Below are 11,514 nucleotides of genomic sequence, written 5' to 3'. Positions count from 1 at the left end.
TTTTCCAGGCAGGTACCCCAACATCCTGCTCTCGGGGACCATTGTGTTTCTTCTCTAGTACCTTTAATTTTTCCGCTCCCAGCTGTCTGTCCGCCATCTGTCTGGCCACCCTCCAGCCTCTATTCTGACTGAATTCTGACTGAACAGCCTCTATTCTCAACAGAACTGCGGTTGTCTGGTTTCAGGCTTTGAGTCGAAGGTGCTGAGAGCATTGCTCTTCTGTAGATCTCGGAGAGCTGTGCCATTTGCAGTTAACAGGATTTTCTTCTCTGCGTTTTCTGAAAACAGGATTTTCATGTTCTTCTCATGATTTCTTTTCAAATCATGAACAGATGTCCCTTCACAGTTTGAGGTGACCACAAAGCTCCCCTCTTTCTCTTTCTGTCTGTCTTAGGTCCCAGCCCTGTCCTCTCAGTGCATGTCAAGGTATAGCTGGCGGGCTTCCTTTCTTACCCCAGTGTCAGCGAGCAGGGGTGGAGCCCACCCTGTGTCCAGTCTTCTCAGGTCAAACTGACGCCTTTGGGGATTTTCCATGAGGAGCCTGTAAGATGTTCATGCCAGCATCCTGTCAGTGTATTATTTTGCTTGTAAAACATCCCCATTTGTACCTAATCCAAGAACTCCAGGGAGTCAGTAAAGAAAGGCAGTCATAATGAAAGTAGCAAGGAGAAAGCCCCGTGCTGCTCTGAATTGGTGTTTGCAGCAATCCTATAGAGCAATCAAGCAAGTGGGAGTTAGTCTACTTGGACAGAGGAGAGAACGCGGTCTCAGAAGAGGGGAGATGCCTTCCTTGAAGACGGCACAAAGCCGGACCAGACTCTCTCTACTTGTGGAAGGGTGAGGGGATGGGGTTGTAGCTCAATTGCACGCTTGCCCAGCAGGCACGGAGACCTGGGTTCCCATCACACTGCATACTGTTCGAGAGTGCACAGTCACCATCCCAGCCCCCGGAAGGTGGAAGGAAAGAGTCCAGCGTTCAAAAGGAGTCTTTACAAATTGAGCTCATGGACAGCCTGGGCTCCGCGTAAAAAAGAAAACAAAGGGAAAAGAAACTCTGTTTGCTTTCTCCTAACAGGAAGTGAGACCTATATCCCCCTACCTTACCCCGGTAAGGCCTCTCCCCTCCCTCCGAGCCTCAGTGCTAAGGGTCTGCAAGTCAGCCTTCTCACTTCCCAACTCTTACAGTGGCCCTGTGACTGTGCTCCAGACCTTGCAGGTACTCTGAGGTGGATGAGATCCCATAATGTTGTGAGTTTTGACTCTGTGTGTGTGTGTGTGTGTGTGTGTGTATGTTGTGTGTAGGAGTAGGAGTCTGAACCTCTGCTCTGATTCTGCTGGTGTCAAGATGGGCAGGTACTGGGTGCTTTCTGGTCTCCTCCTTTCCCTGCCTCTGGTAACAGGGTGGACCACTTCCAGATGCCTGGTGACTGAAGGCTCGCACCTGCCCCTGGTCTCCCGCTATTTCTCACTCTGCCCCCACTCCAGGCTTTCCATTCTTGCTGCATGCTTCCCTGTGAGCAACCTGACACAGACCCTGGACGCTGTACCTCGGGCTGTGGAGGGGCTCTGCCTCAGGGGTTCTGTGTCTACTCTGCTTCCTGACGCTTTCTCTGCCTTTCCTGGACTCAAGAGCCTGGGACTGAATCTGCAGCTTACCAGACTCCTGCCAGGAGCTCTCCGGGGCCTGGGGCAGTTGCGGAACCTCTCTTTTGTTGAAAATCCTGGTGGGAAGAAAAATCTCTCTCTACCTCCTGATGCCTTTAGTGACCTGATTTCCCTCCAGAGTCTCCATATCTGTGGCCCCTGCCTAGATAAGAAGGCAGGTGTCCATCTGCCTCCCAGTCTGCAGTGGCTGTCTATCACGCTCAGTTGCCTTCAGGATATGGGGGAGCTGGCTGGCATGTTCCCAGATCTGGTGCAAGGTTCCTCCTCCGGGGTTTCATGGACCCTGAAGATGTTGGATCTGTCATTAAACTGGGGGCTGAAGATGGCTAGTCCTGGGTCTCTCCAGGGTCTCCGGGTGGAGATTCTGAACCTGAGAGGAACACAGCTGGGTGCTGTGGCAGTGAAGGCCCTGGGACTTGAGAAACTCGATGTCTTGTATGCGCAGACTGCCACGGCTGAGCTGGCTGCCGAGACCGTTGCCCATTTTGAGCTGCAGGGCCTGACTGTGGAACGCAGCAAGATAGGATATATATCTCAGGAGGCCCTGGCTTCCTGCCGTAGCCTGGAGATCTTGGGTCTCTCAGGTACTGGCCTGACTGAGCTGCCACCAGGCTTCCTGGCGGCCATGCCTAGGCTCCGGAGACTGGACCTGTCCGGAAACCGGCTGCAGATCACCACACTGTGCAGGAATGAGACCGGAGACGCATCAGGACTCACGACTCTCAATCTGTCAGGCAATGGGCTGAGCACCCTGCCTCCAGCCACCTTCTCCTGTGTTCCGCACCTGCGAGAGCTGCTGCTTCCGTACAACCAGCTGCTGTCCCTGGAGGGACACCTATTCCATGATCTACAGCAACTAGAGACCTTGAACCTGGATAAAAACCCCCTGCTTAACCTGGGTAAGAGCTGGTTGGCTGCTCTGCCTGCACTGACCACCCTTAGCCTGCTGGATACCCAGATACTGCGGAGCCCAGACCCTGGCTTCTGGGGAGCAAAGAGTCTGCATACCTTGAGCCTGAGGCTTCCTGCTCTTGATGCTCCGGCAGTCCTGTCCCTGCCCATGTATCTGACCAGCTTAGAGCTTCTTATAGCCTCAGGCGTGAAACATTGGACGCTGTCCCCAAATATCTTTCCTTTCTTGGAGACCTTGACTATAAAGGGCAGGGGGCTGAACCTGGGGGTCCAGAATGCCTCTGAGGTCTTCCCTGCTCTCCAAAAGCTCTTCCTGCTCCAGAATAGCTTGGACGCCTTCTGCTCCCAGGGCACCTCCAACGTTTTCCTCTGGCTGCTCCCCAAACTTCAGTCCTTGAAGGTATGGGGTGCTGGCAGCAACTCCAGACCCTGTCTTATCACTGGGCTGCCCAGCTTACAGGAGCTGAAGCTGGAGTCACTTCAGTCCACAAGCCAGCCCCGCTCTGTCCAGCTGGAGGAGCTCGTGGGAGACCTTCCACAGCTCCAGGCGTTACTGCTCTCTGGCACGGGGCTCAAGTCGCTGTCGGCCGCTGCTTTCCAGCACCTGCGCAGTCTCCAGGTCTTAGTGCTAGACACTGAGAAAGACTTGGTGCTGCTGGACAGTCTGCGGGAGTACAGCCCTCAGATGCCTCACTATATATACATCCTGCAGTCAGAGTTGGCCTGCCAGTGTGCCAATGCATGGTTGGAGCTGTGGGTTAAGCAGTCCACTAAAACATACATACACATAAGAGACAATCACTTATGTCCAGGAGAAGTCCGTGTCCCTGCCAGGGATTCCCTCACCCCTTTTCTCTGGGACCACTGCCCCCAGACACTGGAGCCGAAACTCTTTTTGGCTACTTCTGCCTTGGTGTTACTGCTAATTGCTCTGCCTCTCCTCCAAGAAGCCAGGAATACTTGGATCCCCTACCTGCAGGCCTTGTTCAGGGTTTGGCTCCAGGGTCTGAGGGGTAAGGGACACGAGGGGAAGAGGTTCCTCTTTGATGTATTCGTGTCCCACTGCAGGCAAGACCAGGGCTGGGTGATAGAGGAACTCCTGCCTGCTTTGGAAGGCTTCCTTCCAGCTGGCCTGGGCCTCCGCCTCTGTCTCCCTGAGCGTGACTTTGAGCCTGGTAAAGATGTCGTTGATAATGTGGTAGACAGCATGGTGAGCAGCCGGACCACGCTCTGCGTGCTGAGTGGCCAGGCCCTGTGTGACCCCCGGTGCCGCCTGGAGCTCCACTTAGCCACGTCTCTTCTCCTGGCTGCCCCGGCCCCTCCAGCGTTGCTGCTGGTCTTCCTGGAGCCCATCTCCCGACACCAGCTCCCCGGTTACCACAGGCTGGCTCGGTTGCTTCGACGGGGAGACTACTGCCTGTGGCCTGAGGAAGAGGAAAGAAAGAGTGGGTTCTGGACTTGGCTGAGGAGCAGGCTAGGGTAGCCATAGCCAGCACTGGTATGGGGTGGCACATGTAAATTTAGGGGTGGGGGTAGGGGAAGCAAGTCTGCCTGTCAAGGAGTGGGTGTGTTTGTAGGCAGGGGGCACACAGAGATCTGGAAGGCCGAAGCCTTTCATGAATCCACATGCTGGGAACACAGGTTTTGGGGGGCCTGGGGGTTGAGGAAAGCTGAGTGACAGAAGGTGCCCACGGGGCATGTGACATCCCCAAGATCTTCAAATCCTCAGTAAACTTGCTAAATCCATGAAATGCTTGGCTTGGCCAGACTTTTTTTTTTTTTTAAATCATTTTATTCATTTACACTTCAAATGGGGGGGGTCTGGTTGGTTGATACTGTTGTTCTTCCTATGGGGTTGCAGTCCCCTTCACGTTCTACAGTCCTTCCCCTAACTCTTCCACTGGGGTCCCCAGGTTCAGTCTGATGGTTGGATGTGAGTATCTGCATCTGTATTGGTCAGGTGCTAGCAGAGCCTCTCAGGGCACAGCTATATCAGGCTCCTGTCAGCAAACGCTTCCTGGCATCAGCAATAGTGTGGGGAGTTGGGTGTCTGCAGATGGGATGGATCCCTACGTGGGGGGCAGTCTCTAGATGGCCTTTCGTTCAGTATCTGTTCCATTTTTTTTTTTTTGTTCTTGTCTTTTCTTTGGACAGGAACATTTCTGGGTTAAAAATTTTGAGATGAGTGGGTGGCCCCATACCTCAACTGGGGGCCATTGACTATCTACTGGAGGTGGTCTCTATAGATTGTACCTCCCCCTCTGTTGGGTATTTCAGCTAAAGTCATCCCAGGTGGGTCTTGGGATCCTCTTGCTTCCCTGGCATCTGGGACTTTCTAGTAGCTACCCCCAGGTCCCCATCCCCGACTGCCAAATATCCGTCAACAGAAGAATGGATACAGAAAATGTGGTACATTTATACAATGAAGTACTACTCAGCTATTAAAAACAATGACTTCATGAAATTCACAGGCAAATGGAACTAGAAAATATCATCCTGAGTGAGGTAACCTAGACACAAAAGAACACACAGGGTATGTACTTATTGATTAGTGGATATTAGCCCCAAAGCTCGGAATGCCTAGGATAAAACCCACAAAAACATGTGGCGCTAAAGAAGAAGGAAGACCAAAGATGCTTCAATCCCACATAGAATGGGGAACAAAATAATCATAGAAGTAGTGGGAGGGAGAGACCTGGAAGGGAGAGAGGGGAAGGAAAAAAGGGGAAGCAGGATCAGGGACAGGAGAGAAGTACAAAAGGTCAGGAAATTGAATAGAAACTTGACTGAACTTTCTATTTAGTGGAAATGCAAGAGGCAGAGGTCAAAGCAGGAAAGGAAGGTGGAAATCCATGGGGCATGTTGGGAAGGAGAGGAAGCTTTCCTAATCTGTGGAACCTGGGAGCAGGTCAAGTTCAACCTGATCGTCTTATGCCTGTGGGTCCTTTCGTATTTAGGGTCATAGATGTTTTAGTTTCACTTCTGTAGATGCAATAAAACACCTGGACTGAAATTGAATTAAAGGAAGAAAGGGTTTGTTTGTTTGTGTTTCCCCTCCCCCAGTGACTTCACATCACACTGTCAATGTGGGAAGTCAGGGCAGCAGTTCACGGCAGGCTGGCTTGTGATTCCACACAGCATTCCGGTCCAATCAAGGAACTCACTTCACAGCCAAGAAGTACAGCGGGAACCACAGAGGTGCCACTTGCTATCTAGCTTACATGCAGCCTGCTTTCTTATTGGGTTCCAGACCACTGCCCAGGATTGGTACTGCCAACAGTGGATGTGATTCTCCAACTGACAGTCAAGACAAGTGTCCCTCACCCCCACACCCCAAGGCCAATCTGTTCTAGGCAATTTTTCAGTTGAGATTTTCCTCTTAGGTGACTTTAGGCTATGTCGGTTGACAGCTAAAGCTAATGAGATCAGAGTTGACAGTTGAGGACCAAGAAACTGGGATGCCACTCAGGAGCAGACAGATCATGCAGGTCATCCTCCTGAGCCTCAAAGAATCACCGTCACCCTCGAGGATGCTTCAGCGTATGGAGCCAGCCACGTGTAGCTCCCAGAGCACTGCAAACTCGCCTCAGGGCCTTTGCACATTCTGCTCCTTTACTGACAGCACCTTTTCCCTGAACACCTGTTAAACATTCTTTAAGGTTTAGTGCAGACCATCACTTTCTCCAGAGGCCCATGCTGGGCTCCCAGCCTGGGACAGCGTTTTGGAAGAAAGTACTATATTAATATTCTTCTCTTTTTCTCTTTCCCTCCCCACCCCCCAACCTGCCTAGCCTAGCTTTGGAACTCTCTAAGTAACTGAGGATGGCTTTGAACTCCAATCTTCCTGCCTCTGATTATGGGTGTATTATCTGGCCCAGCTATATTTTTCCTTTCTCTTCAAAAGCTTACCTTTGTCTGAAGCTCGATTGCCCATTTTTTTAACTACCTGGCTTTGATATGTTAGTTTGTACCTCAGTTTCCTATTCTGGAAATTGGAATAGCATCACCCCCTGCCCCAGTATTTTGTGAGAATCAAATGTGTTAATATGATTGAAAGGGTAAGAAAACCACCCAGTTCATCACACATGTGTTCATAGGAGTTTATTATTACAGGACTGAATTAATAATCCATATTCAACGATTAATAATCCATACCGTTCTTGCCGAGGACCCGAGTTTGCAATCTAGAACTCACTTTGGGGCAGGTGCTCATAACCACCTCTGACTCCAGCTCCATGGGATCTGATGGCCTCTTCTGGCCTCAGAGTGCTCATGCCAGCCCTGACCCATAACTAAAAAAAATAAGCATCTTTAAAAAAACAAAGATTAAAATAATGTTTTATATTACTACATGTGTATCGTTTATAATCAAATACACATATGTTGGAAACATGCTCTGGAAGTGTCGTTTACGCCCAGGATTACTTGGTCCCATGAGTTTGGAGATCAGGTCCTGAAGCAAAGATGAAGATTGATGTCTTTATCCTCGGAGCCTAGTCCAGCCAACTGAAAAGATTCACATTGGCAAATGCACAGAGTGCCGCCAAAACGGACAGAACACAAGGCTGGTTCTGGCCGGGATTTGGCCTCTTAGGGATTTTTTTTTTTTTTTTTTAATTTCCACTTCTGTAATAAAAGGCCAGGGTTTAATTAGACAAAGGCAAAAAGATGCCTTACAATTCCAGGCTGGATTTAGGGTGAGGGGCGCCCTCTTGTGGCATAATAGTGTATTTCTCTTTCTGTGCACCACCTCTGTTTCTGCTCTTTAGGCCAGACCCGGCTGATGTGGAGGAGGTCTCTTACTGAACCCTGCAAAGCTGTCTTCTCACTTTCAGACCCAAACACTGTCTCTGACACACACAGCCCACTCCTCCCTCCTTACTGTGTCAATGCTTACCCAAGTCCTCAGCTTCTTCCCCTTATGGTGTCTTCCTCTTGAAAAGTCAGGCAGCAGGCAGGGAAACTTCTGGGGCTAGGATTTCAGATTCCAGCCTCGACCCTTATTGTGTATAGGATTTTGAGCAGGCTAATTTATATCTCTAAGCTGCCATCCCTTTTATAAAATGGGGTAACAGTACTAACCTCAAAGAGCTTTGGGGTAAAATGAACAAGGTATGCTAGTGTAGCCTGTTAATACCAGCACACTATATACACTAAGTAAACCACATGATATATTAAGACATAAGTCAGACGCCGGGCGGTGGTGGCGCACACCTGTAATCCCAGCACTTGGGAGGCAGAGGCAGACAGATTTCTGAGTTTGAGGCCAGCCTGGTCTACAAAGTGAGTTCCAGGACAGCCAGGGCTACACAGAGAAACCCTGTCTTGAAAAAAACAAATAAAACAAAAAACAAAAAAGAAAAGAAAAGAAAGAAAGAAGTCAGAAAATGTGGTACATTTACACAACGGAATACTACTCAACAACTTCATGAAATTCGCAGGCAAATGGATGGAACTTGATAATATCACCCTGAGTGCCCAATCACAAAAGAACATAAATGGTATGCACTCACTGATAAATGGGTATTAGCCCCAAAATTCAGAATACCCAAGATTCAATTCACAGGCTATATGAAGCCTAAGAAGAAGGAAGACTAAAATGTGGATCCTTCAGTGCTTTTTAGAAGGGAGAACAAAATACTCACAGGAGGAAATAAGGAGACAAAGTGTGGAGCGGAGACTGAAGGAAAGGTCGTCCAGAGACTGCCCCACCTGGGGATCCATTCCACACACAGCCACCTAACCTAGACGTTATGGTGGATGCCAGGAAGTGCTTGCTGCTGGAAGCCTGATACGGCTGTCTCCTGAGAGGCTCTGCCAACCATTGGACTGAGCTCCGGGGTCCCTGATGGAGGAGTTGGAGAAGGGACTGAAGGAGCTGAGGATGTTTGCAGCCCCATGGAGGGAACAACAGTGTCAACAGGCCAGAAATGCTCCCCCCAAGAACTCCAGGGACACCAACCAAAGAATACACATGGAGCGACCCATGGCACTGGCTACATATGTGGCAGAGGATGGCCTTGCTGGACATCAGTAGGGGGAGAGTCCCTTGGGCCTGAGGGTGTTTGATGCCCCAGTGTAGGGGAATGCCAGGGCAGGAGGACGGGAGTAGGTGGGTGGGGGCACACTCTCATAGAGGCAGGGGGAGGGGCGATGGGATAGGGGGTTTTCAAAGGGGAGACCTGGCAAGGGGAAAACATTTGAAATGTAAATAAAGAAAATATCCAATCCAAAAAAAGAAAGAAAGAAAAAAGAAAAAGAAAAAGAAGTAAGTCAGAAGCCGGGTGGTGGTGCACTCAGAGGCAGAGGCAGAGTTAGAGGCAGAGGAGGCAGAGGCGGAGGCAGAGGCTGAGGCAGAGACAGGTGATCTCTGAGTTTGAGGTTATCCTACAGAGTGAGTTCCAGAACAGCCAAGGCTACACAGAGAAACCCTATCTCAAAACAAAACAAGTCAGAACATAATTTCTAGCTAAAGAATTTGAAGTGAGTTACTAAAACTAAGATGTAGAACTCCCCTAAATGCAACACAAGCTGCTATAGTGAGTGAGCCCTTCCCCAATGCTAGCCACTGTCAAATTTGCTCATTTCATAGCTCTCAAAAGAGGAGGGAGACAGGCTTTTCACGTACTTTGCACATTTTTTCCCAACAACACTCAAAGGAAGATTTCACTATTATTACCCCATTCTCCAGATGAGGACATTGAAGCCTTAGCAGTTGAGGGGAGTGTCTTAGTTTGGGGTTTCCATTGCTATGAAGAGAGGCCATGACCAAGGCAACTCTTATAAGGACAACATTTAATTGGGGCCGGCTTACAGGTTCAGAGGCTCAGTCCATCATCATCATGGCGGGAAGCATGGCAGCGTCCAGGCAGACATGGGGCTGGAGGAGCTGAGAGTTCTACACCTTGTTCTGAAGACAAACAGGCTCTTCGAGACTCCCCTCCTAAACTGCTCTTTCCAGGCAGCTGGGAGGAGAGTCTCAAACTCCACCCCCACAGTGACACACTTCCTCCAACAAGGCCACACCTTCTAACAGTGCCATTCCCTGGGCCAAAGATATTCAAACCACCACAGGGAGACAGCTCAGTTGATACAGTGCCTGCCACATGATCAATAAGGGTCCAGCTCAGGTCCTCAGCGTCCATATAAAAGCCAGGAGTGTCAGTGCTGTGGGTAATGCCTGTACGGGCAGTGGGAGGGGGAGGCAGAGACAGGCAGATTCCCAGAGCTCATGGGTCCTTTAGTTCAGCGAGAGACCCTTGCTCTAATTAATAAGCAGGATGGACGGTGTTCCATAAGGGGCATTCATACTGACCCCAGGCCTCCACAGGCATGCACGCCTGCATGCGCAGTGCATTCATACTGACCTCAGGCCTCCGCAGGCATGCACACCTGCATGCGCAGTGCATTCATACTGACCCCAGGCCTCCACAGGCATGCACGCCTGCATGCGCAGTGCATTCATACTGACCTCAGGCCTCCACAGGCATGCACACCTGCATGCGCAGTGCATTCATACTGACCCCAGGCCTCCACAGGCATGCACGCCTGCATGCACAGTGCATCTCTCCACGCAAGCATATGTGTAGAAAAGAGGCTTCTGTACGTTGCTGGAGGTTTTGCAACTGGGGAGTGTCAAGGCATGCACCCTGCATTGAAAGGTAAGTGTCTTGAATCCATGCATTGCCTACATATTATCTTTAATCTCCAAAGTACCATGGGATGTAGGTTTTGTTCTATCACCTAAAATTTACAGCTGAAAAAAAAGGACAATTGTGATACAGTTGAGTTTTTTTGTTTGTTTTGTTGTTGTTCAAGGACATACACATAGGATGTATTGGAGTTGGGGTTCAGATCTATGGCTGACTGGTTACAGCACCCACATTCCCAGTTTCCTGTTAGATTGCTCATATCTCAAGAGTATTTACAGTGGTTATCTTAGGGTTACTATTGCTATGACAAAACGCAGTGACCACAGCAACTTGGGGAAGAAAAGGCTTACATTTCCACTTTGTAGTCCATCACTGAAGGAAGCCAGGGCTGGAACTCAAGGCAGGAGCATGGAGGGGCCATGGAGGGACGCTGTTTACTGGCTTGCTCAGCCTGCTTTCTTATAGAACCCTAGACCACCAGCCCAGGGGTGCCCCCACACACAATTGCCTGAGCCTTCCCCTACCAATCACTAAGAAAAAGTCCCACAAGTTTCCCATAGCCCCTTTCATGAAGGCAGCTTAACTGAAGCTCCCTTTTGTCTGATGACTCTAGCTTGTGTCAAGTTCGCATAAAACTAGCCAGGATAGTGGAACAAAGCAACAAGTATCATATTAAGATTATCCAGCAACAGGGATCACAGTGTTTTCAACACCCACGGCCATTCAAACTCTACAAACTGGTTTACATAAAAATGGCTAGTATCTGCTATTCATTGTCGGCTCCTGGATCTGAGTTAACAGTTCTAGGTTTATTGTCTCACGGATACTTCACATAAAACCTGACACATGGATGCTACTATTCTTATTTTACAGAATTTGACGAGGTGAGATATAGAACTCTTCCAAACCACTCCACTAAGTTGTGAATTGGAACTTGTAGTTACAACTGACAGACTCTCTCCAGCCCAACAGATGGTCACCTTAGTCAACCTCTTTCTTTCTTTTTTTTTTTTTTTTTATATTATTCTTTCCTAGTCTCTCCAGTCCAACCCAGGGCTCCAGGCTTCTTCGGTAGACCTCCCCCCCATCCCACGCCCTTCTAATCTAGACTCCACCCAGTAGGCGGCACCATCACCGCAGAACCAATGGAAAGGGTCAGGATAGCTACACCCCCAGGCGTCGCAAGATTTGTTCCGGTACCAGAGCTCCTGAGAATATGAGGCACTCATTGGCTGACGTCATCCGAGCGGCGGCGGATAGGGGAGTTGCCCACCGGCGCTCGCGC

General features: G+C 49.7%; 1 protein-coding gene across 1 annotated transcript; it reads left to right on the top strand.

The window, feature by feature from the left end:
- The first annotated feature begins 801 nt into the window (after positions 1-801).
- Positions 802-4,708, top strand: LOC127681313 (toll-like receptor 12). Its single transcript, XM_052177425.1, has one exon. The coding sequence runs from the start codon at positions 1,346-1,348 to the stop codon at positions 4,058-4,060; it is 2,715 nt and encodes a 904-aa protein (XP_052033385.1). The 5' UTR covers positions 802-1,345; the 3' UTR covers positions 4,061-4,708.
- The last annotated feature ends 6,806 nt before the right edge of the window (positions 4,709-11,514 follow it).

Source organism: Apodemus sylvaticus, chromosome 3 (assembly GCF_947179515.1).
Source record: "Apodemus sylvaticus chromosome 3, mApoSyl1.1, whole genome shotgun sequence".
NCBI lineage: Eukaryota > Metazoa > Chordata > Mammalia > Rodentia > Muridae > Apodemus > Apodemus sylvaticus.
Note: the sequence above shows the minus strand (reverse complement) of the source record. Positions and strands in the feature narration are given on the sequence as shown.